Here is an 18,945-nt window from a genome sequence, read left to right as displayed (position 1 = left end):
TAGTTACTACTATGTTGAGTTGGTTAGGCATCACCTTCCCTTGGCCTGGAAGATATCCGGACTTCCAGGCGATACTTGGTATAGATGTTGCTTTTTACTGTGCCGGCCACTTGGTTATGGCGTTCCATATATGCCCGGACTCTTGCACCCTGCTGTTATGTGCTGGATCATCTCAGGCTCATCTTTACACAGCCTGCCCCTGGGGTCTTGCCTGGTGTGGTAGTCACCAGCCTCTATGGATCTTGTGCTTAGGTCTTTGTTTCTGTGCTGCCATCATTAGTGCCTCTGTGCTGTCTTTTAGTCGAGAGGACGGTCCTTCCATGATAGTTCCTCTTCTTGCTCCTCATCCATCTTAGATTTCTGCTGACTGAGGTATTCACTAAGTGGGGATAAATTCCCCACTTAGTGAATACCTCAGGATATGAATTCTACATGATTACTATTAATAAAAAGTAAATAAATACATGTTAAAACTAAACTTGTATCAAATAAATCTTTTTGATACCTTGTTGCACATAAAAAGGCTTCACAGACAATAGCAATAATAAGAGTGGTAATAATTATAACAACACAAACCTTTCAACATCTCTGCAACACTTTGACAGTAAAATGTTAACTATGTTAAACATAAAAACAAACCAACAGAAGTCAAAAGTAAATAAAAGAGTTAAAAGACTAAAATTAAGCACCTAGGATAGGAGTAGTAAAATTAATGACTAAGATATGATTCTACAGCAATAAAAAGTATATCAGAGCTCAAGAACAGAAGATGGGGAAGGTGTTATCTCTAGAGTCCAGAGTCTATCTGCCTATCTCTCAAAGCTACAATAAAACACTTGTGATAACTAGATGAGGTGCCAATAACAATAATTGTGTAACAATGTAAAAAAAAGGAAAGATATTGCTGTTAAATAGCTCGGCTACACTCGAAAAATATCAGTTGTTCTGTTTTTGAGCCACAATGAAGAAGTTGTTGTGGGTCTTTTGTCTGTACATTTTTTGTCTCCGTAGTTGTCAGAGCAGTGAGGTAAATGGAAGAGAGGACTTCATGTTTCTTGCAGGGCCTCTGACAAAGCAGGTGGTCAGAAGCTCAGACAGAAGCATAAATGATGCCTTTGACTGCAGTCATCCCGTTCCTCCTGGCTCTAAGCAGTACTTTGAGTACCTGCAGAGCAGAGGGGTGACCCACTTCAAAGTACTGCTGTCATGGGCTCAACTTCTTCCTACAGGCCACCCCAGCCAGCCCCAGCAGGCTGTGGTTAGATGTTACCAGACCCTGCTGAAACAGCTGCTGGAAGCAGGTCTTCAGCCTCTGGTCATCCTTCATGGATGGACAGTTCCAGAGTCTCTGCAATCAAGGTATGGAGGCTGGGAGAGCCAGGAGCTGGCACAGATGTTTCAGCAGTATGCAGAGTTTGCCTTCCAAGAGTTTGCACCACTTGCACACTCATGGTTGACACTGGATGGTGTTTGGCATGACGGGCAGCCTGCACATGCTCCCAGTTTTCTGCAGAACATCCTTCAACTCAACAAGAACATTTACCAGATGTACCATCAGCGCTTTCCTGACAAAGGTGAGTCAAATTAACAGGAAAAATGACGATTAATGACAAAAGTGTCGTGACTAAATTTATGCTTTCAGAATTCTTCTCTAGTAAATACTTTTTTGTATTTCTCTGAGGATTGAGTTCACTTAAGGTTTTGTTTATAGACAAGTGTCTTGAGAAATCACTTGTAAAAATAAATCATATTTTATAACCAACTAAGTTAATAAAATCCTTCAGCACATGTTCAGCAGTTCCCAACAGTAAAAGTGCCTTTCATGCTTGTATATTTGCAGGCAGACGTCTGTCACTTGGACTGAAAACTAAAAATGTGGCTTCTCTCTCCGACATTAAAGCTTCAACAAGTGTAAGTTTTTTCTTTTCTTTTATATATACATATCTTTTAAACACTAATATATGTATAGTCAGAATTTCACCTCCTTGCATGATTTTTATTTAGGATCCTAATAATATTTTCGGTTGTTGATATTATTTTGATAATCGGCAATGAAATATTTTATATTTACAATAAGCTCCAGTTATTTACTCACCAAATATATGAGAAACAAAATTCTTCCACGGCCTCAGAATTGACAAATATCCCCTTTAATGATTTTCTTGCATTTAAAGCTTGTTTTTAAATCTCTCCAAAATATTACAAACCTCAAATTCAGCTTTTTAAGGAATTTGCTTATCTGCTTAGGATGAATATTCCAGTGAACGTCCCCACAGATGTTCGCTTACATGATGTTTACCACTCATTGATAACTTAAAGTCTGTAAATGAATCAGTCCACATTAAAAGGTTTGCATGTATCACACAGGCGATTTTTACTGTGGCCAAACAATGAAATCTTACATTTGTCTCATGACAAAACTTTATTTCCATTCCAAGTAACGTGCATAAATTGCACGTTAACTGACTGTTTTTGCGGGGGGTTGCATCTTGTAGAGGATTGTTCCCTTGTTATAAAATTATTTCAAGCCATTTAAATAATTATTTGATCCAATTTTTTAATATTTTATTCTTTTTATTTTGGTTTTGTTGAAGGCATTCAACAACTCTTTACTCCACACACTCTAGTGACAAGAACAGCAGCACTAACGTACCTGAGGTTATCTGGAACTACTGACTGTTGTTATATGGATTTTATATGGATTGGTCATATAATTATATATTTTTTGTTTGTTTGTTTTTTTGTTTGTTTAGAATAAGATTGATTTGGTTTTTTATGTCATGTTGAGTGCTGTGTGGTAGGCAGGATATAGGACCCAATTTCAGGACTCATATTTCAGATTGAACTTAAAGCGGCAGCGTTTATATCAGGGAGACCTTCCATAAAAAGTAAACGTCACAAAAAACAAACCAAAACCTCAAACTAGAAAACTAGAAATAAACTGGACACACTTGAATCTAAAAACTAAGAAACCAAGAAAACCACACAGCACGGTGACAGTACAACGCAACACTGACAGAGAAACACGGGGCTTAAATACACTGAAGGATAACGAAGGAATGAGACACAGGAGGAGAGCACAGCTGTGTCTTGTCAGCAAACATGGCGCGACCAAGGGGAAGCAAAAGTAGAAACACTGACAAGAGACAAGGGACTGTCAAAGTAAAACAGGAAACATGAGACAGTTCACAAAGACGCAGACTAAACACTATGACGTGGAAACACAACAGACCTAACAGAGGCAAGACCAAGACTACAAATACAGACTACGTCAAGAGTATAATAATACTGGGCTAGGAAATATAAAATACACAGAGAACCTAACAAATAAACAAGACTCAAGAGAGAATCCAAACAAGGAGTTAAACAGGGAATACAGGACTCAAAACAGCATATAAGACTATCAGTGAATCAGAACATAAACCATACTACAAAATATTACCAAAACACAAGAAACTCAAAATGCTGGGTCATACTGACCCTGAACCATGACATTCAATTTATTTAAATGATGCCAATGAAAACAAAGAATAAGTCACTTTAATTACCTTAAGATTTCTAAAAAATGATGACGTAACGGTTCAAAAAAGTCCCATCTCAGAATGATGTGACAACCTGATGTTGTGTATCTCCTGCTTGGAACAGATGGACTTCTTGTCAGTGCACATTGACTACAACTGTGCCATCTCTTCAGAGTTTGAAAATGAACTGAGGAACTTACAGGTACAATAAGCATTATAAGATGTTTTTTTATACGTTGCATTTAACATTTTGCTGATACAGCAAAGCTGCATATGTTTCATTTTATGTTGTAGATTTTGAGCGGGAACTTGCCTATCCTGATTTACGAGATGAGCGCTCATGATTGTTCTCCCAATCATTACCAGCTTCTTGGAGATTTCCTAAATGGTAAATGTCATGACAGCTTTTTGACTTTCCAAATTTAAGATATTAATAATCATTTCCCATAACAGAAACGAGAACAATACCTAATTTTATGAATGTGCAGCTGTATATGTAATACTACTTTCCGGTAGCTGTTGTAGTAGAGATTCGTGTTGTGAAATACGTACTCATGGTGCCTAATACACCAGTTAAATGTTTCTGTGACTATAATACCACTTATTATTGTGTACAGTGTACATCCTTTTCAAAAAACAGCTATCTGAAGATATTACGGGATGGCAGAATAAAGAAAAACCAAAGGCCACAAAATCTGGGCAAATCCTCTGGTGTTATTAACCAAACAGAATACATTAAGATAAAGTTCTAAATCTTGGGAGTGTTATCATGTCATGAAATCTTCTTGTTATGGGCCAGTGATGTTATATAAGGCACCCATAGACTTAGCACACACTTATGATGTTTTTCAGTAATAGTGAATAGTGAATTGTTACAATAACATATATCAGAACTATATCAGAACTGAACTTAAAACAATTCATATTTCTTGAACACAACACAGTCTTGATGGACAATGGCCTGAATATTATGGGATGTGACATGAAGGACATGTTAGGCAAACTGGACACGGAAGATGCTCTTGTCAAGTAAGAGTTCATTTTCTGATTTATATGTACTGGAATTCTGTTATCTTTTTTTTTCTTATTTGATTAAAGATTTGCTTATATTTTTCATGTCTCTCTCTTTCCAAAAGTCATGGCATTTCACACCACACCAGGATGACAGGGTTAAGAAACAGTTATCAGACTGTGTGGGATAAATTTAAGTCCCAGACCACAGCAGAACGAGATCTTTTCCTTCAGGAATCATTCCTCTCTGGCTTCCAGTGGGCCACCTCCAGCGTATCCTTTAAGACTGAAGGTGGCTGGTCAGAAGGTGGGAAAGGAGAGACTATTTGGGACCGGTTTGGTCATGAGGGCTTGGCCTTTGCAAATCAGACAGCTGACCTAGCTTGCGACAGTTACCGTAAGGTAGATTATGATGTCTACCTTCTGCGAGGTCTTCAGGTCGACACCTACCAGTTTTCCATCTCTTGGGCCCGTATTTTCCCCACAGGGTACCGACAGAGCCAATCAGAAAAAGGAGCTCAATACTATGACCAGCTGATAAATGCTCTCGTTGCATCTGGCATACAACCCATTGTCACTCTGTACCACTGGGATCTGCCTCAAGCACTCCAGAATTATGGTGGATGGACCAATGCCTCCATTGTAGAGGCCTTCAAAGACTATGCAGATTTCTGCTTCTCCAGGTTTGGAGACAGAGTCAAGATCTGGAACACATTCAATAGTCCCTGGGTAGTGAGCCATGTCGGGTATGGTACTGGTGTGCATGCCCCAGGAGTAAAGGACTATGTGGAATCTTCCTATCAGGTGACAGTGATGTTATTAGAATACTGTAATTAATCACTTTATTACAAGTGTAATTATTGCACTAATGTACTTAACATTTGATTTTGCATTATCAGGTCACTCACAATATTCTCAAGTCCCATGCCGAGGCCTGGCATGTCTATAATGACAATTACAGGAAAACACAAGGAGGAAAAGTGGGCATTGCCTTGAACTCTGACTGGGCTGAGCCCAGTGACCCTGCCAAACCTGAAGACGTAGCAGCTGCAGACCGTTACCTGCAGTTTATGCTGGGCTGGTTTGCACATCCCATATTTGTAGACGGAGATTATCCTGCAATACTCAAAGATCAGGTGGAACAGAAGAAAACCGCATGCCCTGACTCTGTACCAGCAAAGCTCCCAGTTTTCACTCCAACAGAGAGCAAGAGGATACTTGGTACTGCTGACTTTTTTGGTTTAAATCACTATACTTCTCGGCTGGTCAGCAACAGTGATGGTGGGTGCACCCCTGGTCCTGACGGTGTGGGTGACTTCCATGCAACTGTGGACCCCACATGGAGTTCCACAGCTTCTGACTGGATCTATCCTGTTCCTTGGGGACTTAGAAGGCTCCTGAACTACATTTCAACAGAATACCTGAGTGCTAACAAATTACCTGTATACATAACAGGAAATGGGATGCCAACAGATTACAGTGTTGACAGTCTCACTGACACCAGCAGAATGGACTATATGAAAAGTTACATCAATGAGGCCCTGAAAGGTTAGTGTTGGAGATTTCCCCAATTTGAAGGCACATTTTTTTTAGAGAGAGAGTTAAAATAATTCAAATATTAATTTTGTTTTTGTTTGTTCATTTTGTAGCAACACTCACAGATGGAGTGGATGTGCAGCGATTCACAGTGCAGTCACTCATGGATGGATTTGAGGCAAACCAAGGCTACAGTCAAAGATTTGGTCTTCACTATGTCAACTTTGAAGTGGGATCCAGACCAAGGACCCCAAAGCAATCTGCATATTTGTACGCTGAGATTATCGAGCAAAACGGTTTCAGTTCACAAAAAAGTAAGAAGTTTAAAGCTGCAGAAAGGCCATTAACTCGACGTTTAGCTGCTTTACCACCCTCAGAAGTTCCATCTCAGGCAAAGGTAGTTTGGGAGAAATTCTCTTCACAGTCAAACTTTGATAGACAAATGTACCATTATGGCACTTTTCCTGAGGGCTTCAGTTGGGGAATTTCTTCTTCGGCCTACCAAATTGAAGGTGGCTGGAATGCTGATGGCAAAGGTCCTAGTATATGGGATACATTCACTCAGACAACTAACACTATTCCTGATAACGCAAACGGCAATGTAGCCTGTGACAGTTACAACAAACTTAATGAAGATCTCTACATGCTGCGGGCTCTGAGGGTGAAGTCATACAGATTCTCTTTGTCCTGGTCCAGGATCTTTCCTGATGGCACATGTAAGTCCCTCAACCAGAAAGGTGTTGACTACTACAACAGACTCATTGATGGTCTTATAGCATACAATATCGAACCCATGGTAACACTGTACCACTGGGACCTTCCTGAAGCTTTGCAAAAGGTCAATGGCTGGGAAAGTGCAGAGATGATAGACATTTTTAATGACTATTGCGACTTCTGCTTTGCTACTTTTGGTGACAGAGTGAAATTCTGGATAACCATTAACCAGCCTCAGACAATTGCATGGTCTGGATATGGACTTGGAAATATGCCACCAAATGTTGTGGACCCAGGATATAGACCATACATAGTTGCACACAACCTCATTAAAGCCCATGCCAAGGCCTACCATACATATGACGACAAGTATCGCCAGTCTCAGGGTGGTCTAATCTCCATAGCCCTCAACGCTGATTGGTTTGAACCTGCTGATGTCAACGTAGTCCGTGAAGTGGTGACTGCTGACCGGGCGATGCAGTTCCAACTGGGATGGTTTGCACATCCTATTTTTAAGAATGGTGACTATCCTGATGCACTGAAGTGGCAAGTTGGGAACAAAAGTGAAATCCAAAGTCTTCCACAGTCAAGACTTCCTTCCTTTACTGAAGAAGAAAAGAACTTCATCAAGGGAACTGCTGACGTATTCTGTGTAAATCATTACACTACAAGGGTAGTGAGCTATTTTACAGCTGCACTTCAGCCTCACTCCTATGAATCAGACCGGGACATGAGAGAAGCAGAGGAACCTGATTCACCAACTACAGCCATTCCTAACCAAAAAGCTGTGGCCTGGGGCTTGAGGAGACTCCTCAACTGGATCAAGGAGGAGTATGGTGATCCAGAGATTTATATTACTGAGAATGGAGCAGCAGTAGAATGGGATGACTTTGAAAGAGTAATGTTTTACAAGGCCTATATCGATGAGGCTCTCAAAGGTGCAGTGATATAAAAATATTTCAGAAGATATTTAACATTTTCCACCACTGCCATGACTGGTTGTTCATTTATTTTGTATGTATGTGTTTGCATTTGTGGTTACATTACAGCCAATAACCTTGATGGTGTGCGGTTGCGAGGATACACAGCAACAGCTTTTATGGATTCTTTTGAGTGGCTGCACGGGTACAAATTTCTATTTGGGCTGCACCACGTGGACTTCACAAACCCAGACCGTCCAAGAACACCAAAGTACTCAGCTCATTACTATTACAACATCATAAAGGATAATGGTTTCCCCTTGTCAGATGATGAGAAGATGCTTCATGGCCACTTCCGAGAGGATTTTATGTGGAGTTCTGCTTCAGCATCATACCAAGTAACTTATACTTCTACTGCAATTTTACTTTTACTCAATACTGTCTTGCTTCCCTTGTTTTCATCTCTTTAAATTATTGTTTTGGATTTACTGTGTCCAGATTGAAGGAGGATGGAGGGCAGATGGAAAAGGTCTAAGCATCTGGGACAAGTTCGCTCACAGTCCTTCCAAAATATTAAATGATGACAATGGGGACATAGCCTGTGACAGTTACAATAAAATAGAAGAGGATGTTGCGATATTAAAGCAGCTGAAAGTAAGCCATTATCGTTTCTCCTTATCCTGGCCGAGAGTCCTTCCTGATGGCACCATTAATAACATTAACGAGGCTGGAATCAAGTACTACCAAAGACTTTTGGACGCACTGCATGCTGCAAATATCCAGCCACAGGTATGAATAATTCCTTTCTGGCAAACAGAAAATCTTTGTGCCAGAAAATATACATGTAAAGTAGATCAAGTCAGCAAGTACAGCCAATTTTCCTTTCCTTTCCTTTCAGGTTACTCTATACCACTGGGATCTACCACAAGCTATAGAGGATTATGGAGGCTTTTTGAATGACAGCTTTGTTAAGCTTTTCAGGGACTATGCTGACCTCATGTTTGACCGTCTTGGTGACAAAGTGAAAATTTGGATCACCTTTAATGAGCCGCTCGTTGTAGCCCGCCATGGATATGGCTTTGGAGACTTTGCCCCAGGTATGGTTTGAGCCAGTGGTTTCCAATTTTTTTTTCTAGGCCCCCTCCCGGCACAAACACATGATCCATCCACACACACACATATTTTGTTTTCAAATTCAATTGCGGTTTATTTCACACCTCAAACTGTTTGTGAAGAATTAAACAAATAAATGTAAACTAATAAATTACAGGTAGCAATAACATCAACTACTACCTCTTTTACACCACGTCCACACCTACACTGGTATTTTTGAAAACACAGCTTATTCTATGCATGTGGGCCTTTCGTCCACACGTAAACTGCAGTTTGGGTCACTGAAAAAGTATATTTTTAAAAACTCCTGCCATGGTGGAGATTTTTTTTATCAACAAAAACAGAAAATCTCTGTTTTCAGAAATACCCATGTACGTGTGGAGGTAGAAAAATAAACCATCTTTATGGTGTAATTATTTTATGTGTAGTTATTTTGTTTTGGTCTTATTGTGTAAGAATATTCAACATTGCTATCAATACATTTTCCAAAAAAATGCCTCTCTGTGCAAAATGGGTTTAAAAACATAAACAACTGTTACTGTTTGTCCGTGATATGGATATGGGGTCAAGGTAAATATCGGAGTATTTTGAAATAAGCTGTAATCTGTACAGCAGTTCTTCACATTTCTAAACCATAGTGACAACACCCCCCCCCCCCCCCCCCCCCCCGACCTTGCAATAAAAACAATAACAACAAAAAAAACAGAGCATATAGGCAGCAAATGTGTCTATGTTTGTCCCCAGGAATCAGTTCAGGACCAGACACTCTGCCCTACATTGTTGGTCACAACCTGATTAAAGCTCATGCCGAGGCCTGGCATCTCTACAATGACAAGTACAGGGCCAAACAGAACGGCATAATCTCCATCACAATCAGCTCTGACTGGTCTGAACCCAGAAATCCTTATAGACAGGAGGACTATGATGCTGCACGACGTGTGGTGGAGGTATGCCAATTCCTTTCAGATTTGACAAAACAAAAATTTACAGCAGTTAGTTTCTAGTGACTATTATGTTTCTCTCTGTGCAGTTCACTCTTGGCTGGTTTTCCCATCCCATATTTAATGGGGACTACAGTGAAATTATGAAGACAAGAATAAGAGACCGAAGTCTAGCTGCTGGTCTACCACAGTCTCGGTATTATGAAGGCTATTATTAAATCACAAAAAGCTAATTCTGTTCACAAGCGTTTTTCACTAACAACACTACTTCCATATGAACAGAATCAACTTTTTGGGATTTCCTTACCTGGATGATTGAGCATCCATCAAGACCCTATTATTAAATCTTTAAAAGTTGTCTGTGATTTTCTAAGTAGCTCTATAGTATAATAAGTAAGTTTGGTTTCACTTAAATTTCTCCAGGTTGCCTGAGTTTACTCAAGAGGAGATTAAGAGAATTAAGGGCACTCATGACTTCTTTGGATTGAACCAGTACACATCTGCCCTGGCATTCCCTGTGGACCATGGAAATATTGCAAGCCTTGAGGCAGACATGTAAGAAGTTAACATTTGAAAAACAACTGTCTTCTGGAACTAATTCTTCTGAACAGCTTTGCTTCTTTATTCTGTGATTTACCAAATTTTGCCCTCCGCAGCGGTGCAGCGACAGTTCCTGATCCCACTTGGTTGGATTCAGCCTCCGTCTGGCTAAAGGTCACACCATTTGGTATCCGCAGATTGCTGAACTTCATCAAAAATGAATATGGAAATCCACCAATTATCGTCACTGAGAATGGAGTCTCAGAGCAGGGACCTATTGATCTAAATGATGTTCACAGGATCTACTACTATGAACAGTACATTAACCAGGTGTTGAAAGGTAACAAAAACCTCCCTTTATAAAAAAAATCTAAAGCCAGGAATGTCCTGGAGAGGAAAATAACATAATCATGTTTTGTGTGTAATATGGATGCTTTAAAATAGACTATGAATTTCAAGAATATGAAGGTACTTATTTTCTCTTCACAGCTTACTTGCTTGATGGTGTGGATGTGCGTGGTTACACAGCGTGGTCACTGTTGGACAACCTAGAGTGGGCTTCTGGCTTTTCACAGAGATTTGGTCTGTTCTACGTTAATCGCTCAGACCCTAATCTTCCTCGAGTGCCTAAGAGCTCTGTAAATTTCTATGCCACAGTCATAAAGTGCAACGGATTCCCTGAATCAGGAGTGCCTGAACCCAGAGTCTGGAGGTAAAAGAATGAAATATTTGCTTAGATGCCTACTTTGAATGATAGACCTTTAAATTAAATGTTCAAATAAATAACTAACTTACCTGCTGAAAAGCAGGTTAATTACTATCTGCAAATCTTCACAACTAATACGACAGTATTGTTTTTACTGTGTCTCTTCTGCAGCAACAACCGCGCCAACAGCTGCACCACCAGTCAACATTAACAGCGTGAAATTCCTTGGTCTGGATCTCTCCGCCGATGATGCTGAGACTGGACTTTACACCACATTTGCTCTACTGATTGTTGCAGTAGTAGGAGTCATTTGTGTTTCTGTTTTCCTCTTTAAGATAAAAAAAAAAAGTCCAAGAAAAGTGAACATGTGGACAGTATCAAAATGGAGTAAAAACTGTAACTGCAAATAAGCTGATGTGCAGTGTAGGCCCCCGTAAACAGCATTTGATTGCAGACCCTTAAAGACTGAAAAATACTACTAGGCTCATCAGACATAGAAAATTGTAAGTTTCTCATGACTTAGTTATTAAATCCTTGTACATTATAATTTGCTTGACCACTGCTGCAGCATGAAGATTTGAGAATCCCCCAAAATGATTAAAAGTGTCATTTTATCCTGTACTCAAAAAACATAAAAGTAATTTATGTAATAAGAAAAACAATTTTCAGGTTATAGTACAGGATGTAACATACGCCTCAAATTTGAATAATGTTTTTGTATATGTTTATCAGATAATCAAATATATCAAATAAAACACTGCAAAAACATCCAGTGAATTATGTCATGATTGCTGTTAAATGTAAGTACCTTCTTCATCTTCAGATTTTTTTCTTCACTTTTTTGTACAGTGATAAGCAATTTTTGATGGTGATACTGTTATCTTGAAGTAATCAAAATTACACTGTGAATCAAAACAATATATCCATTATATTTATTATATTTGTTTAAACATTTGTTATTTAGCTATAAATCCAGTGGCCTCTGAAATCTCTTAAATCTTTGCAGTTTTTTACTTCAATACATTTGACTTCAGCGGTCTCCAGCAGTGTTTCACAAACAAGGAGCAGAGTAACACACTTTAAATTGTTCTTGTTAAAGAGACCTGATGAGAGTAAGTGTCAGGGTACTGTATCTGCTAAGGTTTGGACTTGTATTTGTTTTCCAGCTTCAGTCAGCACTCTACAGCCCTCACCACACTCCCTGCCCCTGGCTGATGCCCCCAGGCGCCGGTGCGTTGGTGGTTCTAAGTGTCTGGGGCTGGGCGCTCAGGTATGTACTGGCTCACTCCTGGTGGCTGCTTGGGGGCCCTTAGGCCTCTGGGCCTGCAGCTCGGTTCACTCTGGCGCAGCTGGGTGCCGGCAGAGCCAGCGGGCACATCACTGCAGGCCCCTTTGGCTTCTGCTCCATGGCTGCTGGTTGACCCCATATCTCTGGCTCTTCTCAGCTCCTTCCAGGAGGGCGGCACGGATGCCCCTCCAATGGTCCTCCTTGGGCTTTTGCACTCTGGATGTCATGGGCCTGGATCTCCTGCATGCCTGCTTCATGTCCTGGGGGACAGGGCCATGGCTCCCTACATCCTCTAGCAGATCTGTTTTTCTTCTCTCTTTCCATCCTCTCTTTCTTTCTCCATTTCCAATCCTCCAGCCATGTCTGTCGGGGGATAGGAAAACCCCCCCCCAAAAAACAAAAAACTCTACAGTCAAGGCCAGAACCGAAAGGAGGAAAAATTGGCGACGTAAAGGTATCATTATGTTAATATTTATCAGAGTGAGAGAAGTGAAGTGAGAGAACTCTGAAGAATCTGGTGTTCCGTTAAAATCATTTTCAAGGACTGAAGGAGTCAAAAAGCTTTATTTGTCATGCGCATCACATGTTAACATGAGGTGGAATGAAATTATGTACACACGGTCCCGGAGTGAAAAGAAACAAAAATAATGAAGAAACAGAATTATTACATTTTTTTAAGTTATAAATAAATAGTTAAGTTTATTATGTTTTTTTTGTTTGTTTTTAACAAGCAGAAATGACAAGTAATAAGACATTACAATAAATAATACTATAACTAGAGTGCAACAACCTGAGTACCAGTATGAAGTATGGGTTTAGAGTGTGGGTATAAATATATATATATATATATTTATATTTTTATATTAAAGATTACTTACATTTTTTGTTTGCATGTACTATAAATTTGGAAAAAGTACAAAATAAAAAGTAAAAAAAAAAGATTACTTTCAATCTCTTAAAAACATTTCCAAAAATTAAAATAGAAAACCCTTTTTTTATGCTGCTTCTCACTGCTAATCTCAAAAGCTGTGATTTAAACTGGAGTTGCTATGTTCTGCAGAAATCACAGTCCCACTATAGGTCACTGTGGAGAAGTCACATGTTTTATACAGAACAAAACAAACAAATACCCCCCCCCCCCCCCCCCCCCCACATTTTTAGAGTGTTTTGTATTGATGATTTGTGCTTTACTCACCTGAGACTAACAAAGTAATATAAAATATATTTTACCACCAATTCCCAGAGACATTATATATATATATATATATATATATATATATATATATATATATATATATATATATATATATATATATATATATATATTTTTTTTTTTTTTTTTTTTCCATGTGTCCATGTTTGCTTATAACTTATTCCAGATGCTTACCTGAAACAGGTAGAGTATAAAAGGAAGCCAGCTGAAAATAAAATTAAAGCTTAATTGATTTTAAATATCATAGTCTGCAACAAATATCATGCCACGTTTGACCTCTGACCTCATTTTAACATTCATACATTATCACTATAGTTTAAGGCATTCGAGTTTTGAGGCATTAGGCTCAGACATTATCAGTGGGATTTATTTCTTTGAGATATGAATTTCTTAAACAAAGAAGTTTGAAAATAACTTCTTTGTTTAAGAACGAGACAAAATAGAATGAATATATCAAAAATTTTATACTATTGCCTTAAAAGTAAATATTGTCCAGAGAGTGGAGAAGTAGCTTGTTGGAGGTTTGTACTCTCCAGGTGCTTCTTGTTTATTTATATTTTCCACCATGACAGAGCACTTTCTCCTTCCTCCTGCTGCATTAATCGTCCTTTGTCATCATGACCTTTGGGACATGTAGTAAACAATTAGGAAAACGCACCGTCATACTTTCTGCACATCTAACAACTGTGGGCTGCATTTCAAGAAAGATAAAACCTGTGTCCCAGAGTAATCTAATTTCTTATTACCAAAGTAATCAAATTTTCTAAGAACAACCTGAAAGAACATGTGCGTGCGCACACACACACACACAAGCAAAGATACTTAAACAAAGAAATTGAAAACAAAAGAAACTGACACAAAGTGCTTTACAGTCACCCTCATTTGTAATCAGGGTCTCCAAGAACCCAGTTAAAAAGTTGGAAGTAATTGAAAAAAGTCAAATAAAAATCAAAATATAACCAAAATATAAATATATTATATATAAAAATTCTAATAGTGGTAACACAGTCAACTAAAGCAGCAATAGGAAACATTTATATTGAGCTCGACCAAACTGAAAATGTGTGTCTGAGGACAACTGAGGAAGTTCAGGGTCTCTCCAAAGATCCTCGGGATTTTCTATACAGGCGCTGTGGAGAGCATCCTCACACAGAACATGACATCGTGGTTTGGGAACAGCTGTGTGAAGCTCTCCAGAGAGTGATCCGTACAGCAGAACGCTGCTGCAGGATTGTTCTCCCCCCGCTTCAGGACACCTACACCAGGAGATGCCGGACTAGAGCAGCGCAGATACTGAAGGACCCGTCCCATCCTGGCAACAAACTGTTCCAACTTCTGCAATCTGGTAGAAGGTTCCGCATCTTCCGGGCAAGGACAGAGAGACTCAAGAGGAGCTTCTATCCCCAAGCCATCCGTGCCCTAAACACACACACCCGCCCTCTCACATCATCTATAATTGACTGAGACAGGACTCTTCCAGACACTCTAAACCAAGGCACAATGTACATTTCAATTCCTTTAATTTTAAATATGTTTATATTGTCTATCCTGTAAAATAGTCAGATGTCTATTCATATTAATGTACAGAATTCACCTGCTTGCTGCTACTACTGCACATTCACCCAGTGTATATACTATATGTATGTATATATATATATAATGTTCTTCCTCTACACCCCCCCCCCCCCCCCCCCCCCCCCCCCCCCAATTTTTGCACATGTTGAGGAGCGTGTCAGGCTACATTTCATTGTGTGTTATACTTGTATAACTATGCATGTGACAAATAAAGAACCTTGAACCTTGAACCTTGTTTCCTTTAAAGATGATTTAAAATCATCACTTATTATAATTGTCTTTTATCTGTATCAGGCGGTAGATTTTATTTGCTGTAGAACAGAATAGAACCTTATTAATACCTTTTTAATTTCCCCTGAGGGGAATTATGGTTCCAGCAGCACAACACAACACTAACTGAAATACAAATAAGAAAACAAAATTACCAAGCAGGTACAAATAATTAAGAATAGAACATTAAGAATAAAAAAATCAACAGCAGAATTTAAAATGGTAATAATGAAAGGAAATCCAGGAATTAAAGTGTAAAGCGTAATACATTGGCAGTGTGTTTGTTTGGTTATTTCACTGGGTTGACATCATCCACCCCTCCCCTCCTCTTCCCCCTCACCCTGAGTGCTGAGTTGTACAGTTTGATGGCTCAGGGTACAAAGGAGATTTTAGGCCTGCTGGTTCTGCTGCTGGGGAGGAGCAGCCCATCGCTGATCGGGAATCTCTGGGCTTTGATGACAGTATGCAGAGTGTTGCTGACGTCATCCATGTTTGGCAACAGTCCTGTTTTCTTCCACTGTCATCAAAGATATAAAAGCTTTAATTAGTTTATCTGAGTAATAGTGAATGGAATAAAGATAATTTTTATAGTAGGCTGTTATCAGTGGCGGTCCTAGCCTGTTTGGCGCCCTGGGCGAACACTCCCTCTGCCCCCCCCCCCCCCCCCCCCCCCCCCAAACACACACGTAAAACATATTAAGGATTGTACACATTAACATAAAACTGTTGTCGGAACCATACTGAATTTCACCAGAGAAACACACACACACACATATATGAAGAGAGAGAGAGAGTATGCATAGTATGCAAACGGCCATCATAATTCGTCATACAATGAAAACAGGACAAATCAACAATTGACACTGACTAATTAATATTAAAATCTGCAACATAATGTTTGAAGTTTAGTTTGTTACTGTTAATATTTTTTACCATTTCTTCTTGGAGCAACTGTAACCCACATAATTTCTTTAGGGATTAATAAAGTATTCTGATTCTGATTGTTTCAGGATGACCTGCCAGGATCCAATCACACATCTGCTTACCTGTTTCTTTTGCTCGTTTCTCCTCCTCTTCTTTTATCTTTTTTCTAAACTGAGCACCTGATGACTTTGAACTTTTCTTGTCCATCTTCCACTGGTTTTAATTTTGCACTCCAGTATGAAAACAAATCCCCCAACCCGAGGATCGCCACAAAATAACCTAACAGACCAACACCTTAGTTCACAGATTCACTTTGTCTAAGGTTTATTTCTGGGATTTCGCACAACCCAGGATTCAACTCATGAATACATAATGGATTTGGATTTACAACATTATGAATGAAATGTGCTCTTTTTGGAAGCAACATCGACGGGTTGTGTGTGAGACTTTAAATCATCAAACTGTAAATTATAAATTTCAAATTGTTATTGATCCTTTACCCCGAGTCCTAAAGTGTATATTTATTTTCTTACTCTTCTTATATTTATTGTTTGTTTACTGCTGTAACTGGAGCCTCGTCGTCTCGTCTCTCTATATACTGGACTGTAGCGGAGATGACAATAAAGTTTACTTTGACCAGCAGCGAGCAGGCGCACCGAGGGCTCTCGCGCTCACTTTTCGCGTACAGAATTTCGAAAAAACATCGGTGCAAATTATAAGTCTGTATCATGATGTCTGTTGTTTTCGTGTTTGTTGTTTTGTTTTTCTTTTCTTTTATTCTGCGAGCTACAGCCAGCCAGAGAATCCCCGCCGCCCCGTCCTCTCCTCCCTGTGCCACAAGCAGCAGGCGCACCTCGTAAACGGAGGGCGCCCTTACGCCCAGCAAATGGGCGATAGAAAGCCGATACGTGCCTACACATTCGGTGACATTCCCACTATGCGCTGGCTGATGTCGGGGCGGCATGAGTATGATCATTTCTTTTTTGTGCCGATGCCCGTGATTCCGCCCCCCACCACGATGCCGCCCCGGGCAACCGCCCGTGTCGCCCGTATCAAAAACTGCTACTGGCTGTTATAAACTTTGGGACTAGAAGAATTTGTCCAGAAGACTACGTGAGTGTGTGTGTGTGTGTATTTTCAAATTAAATTTTAATGTATTTTTTAGCTATGAAAATACCATGCTGGAATCTCTTATACTTTGCTATACACTATACAAATAAAATTGAAATGTATTGAATTGAGTGGTTTGATGATTATAAAAAATTCTGCAAATTTTTATGCTATGGCTTTCACAAACACATGCCCTGTCGATCAACTATCATCATTTCTTTCTGAAAGTATTTTGCCATTGGAAATATATTTTCTTCTTCTCAGTTGCATTAATGTTTAGTACAGATCATGTTGCACTGACACAGATGCACTTTGCTGTCAGACCACTGCTTTTCAAATAAATTAAAGGGAAGCTTTCATGCCCATTTGCAGCTCTTTGTTCTCAGACTCTATTGCAGTAGCACTATCGAGAGTGTCCTGAGCAGCTGCATCACTCTGCTATGGTAACTGCATCGTATCAGATCTCAATACCCTACAACGGATAGTGAGAACAGCTGAGAAGATCATTGGAGCCTCTGTTCCCTCCATCACGGACACTTATAGCACCCGCTCCATCCGCAAAGCCACCAGCATCATTGTGGAGGACCCCACACACCCCTCACACACACTCTTCACCCTGCTGCCTTCTGGAAAGAGGTAATGGAGCATCCAGGCCCTCATTACCACACTGTGGAACAGTTTCTTCCCCCAAGCTGTCAGAGTCCTGAGCACTCAGTGACTGGAATGACACACACACACACACACACACACACACACACACACACACACACACACACACACACACACACACACACACACACACACACACACACACACCTTCATGCACATCACTACCAAGCACTCATCTGTCTTATCTTGTTTTTTGCAATTTTTGCACATTGCACTTTAAGCAGGGTCTCAGAGGAACATTGTCTCATTTCACTCTGTACCGTACCACGGTACATGGTTGAAATGACAATAAAAGCCACTTGACTTGAGTAGCGTTGTATGACTCACAGGTCAAAAACTTTCCATTTTGCTAAAGCATATAGTTAGGGGTGAATCACGTGACCCTGAAACCTCAGCTATGCTGCAGTACGTGTAGTCTGCTGGGGGATTCCCATGATGCATTGAGTATTTCTACTTCAGTCACCTTTCTCACTATGTGTTAATAAACCTCTCTGCATTCAATCATACTTGTTATTCATCTCTTTTTGCTTTTAAACCTTAAATTAGGTACATTTTAATGTGATCAAACAATGAAATTACCTATAAACAAGGTCAATGAATGCGACAATATGAATAATAATACTTAAATGTACAGAAATATACAGTTAACAGTTGGTTTAAATAATAATGGATTGTATTCATATAGCGCTTTTTGAGACCCTCAAAGCACTTTACAATTCCCCTCTGGCCATCACCAGTAGGCAGTATAGGTGAAGTGTCTTGCCTAAAAACACAACAACCGAGAGTGTCCGAGCCGGGGCTCGAACCGGCAACCTTCTGATTACAAGGCAAACTGCCAATGCTTGAGCCACGATCGCCCTAAATAACAGTAATAATAATAATTATTCGATGTAA

The 18,945-nt window shown here is 39.7% G+C and overlaps 1 protein-coding gene across 1 annotated transcript; it reads left to right on the top strand.

Moving 5' to 3' along the window:
- Window positions 1-3,851: 3,851 nt before the first annotated feature.
- On the top strand, window positions 3,852-11,213 carry LOC146651597 (lactase/phlorizin hydrolase-like). Its single transcript, XM_085383866.1, has 14 exons — window positions 3,852-3,909; window positions 4,466-4,550; window positions 4,658-5,336; window positions 5,432-6,080; window positions 6,182-7,720; window positions 7,832-8,100; window positions 8,201-8,491; window positions 8,601-8,799; window positions 9,560-9,762; window positions 9,846-9,952; window positions 10,180-10,311; window positions 10,413-10,636; window positions 10,786-11,008; window positions 11,174-11,213. Exons 1-14 carry the CDS (start codon window positions 3,852-3,854, stop codon window positions 11,211-11,213), a joined length of 4,698 nt encoding a protein of 1,565 aa, XP_085239992.1.
- The last annotated feature ends 7,732 nt before the right edge of the window (window positions 11,214-18,945 follow it).

The sequence above is a fragment of the Rhamphochromis longiceps genome, linkage group LG16, assembly GCF_057381845.1.
Source record: "Rhamphochromis longiceps isolate RC_006_pf linkage group LG16, R_longiceps_female_GT1.1, whole genome shotgun sequence".
In the NCBI taxonomy this organism is placed as follows: domain Eukaryota; kingdom Metazoa; phylum Chordata; class Actinopteri; order Cichliformes; family Cichlidae; genus Rhamphochromis; species Rhamphochromis longiceps.
The sequence above is the reverse complement of the archived record's forward strand: the minus strand, read 5'-3'. Positions and strand labels throughout refer to the sequence as shown.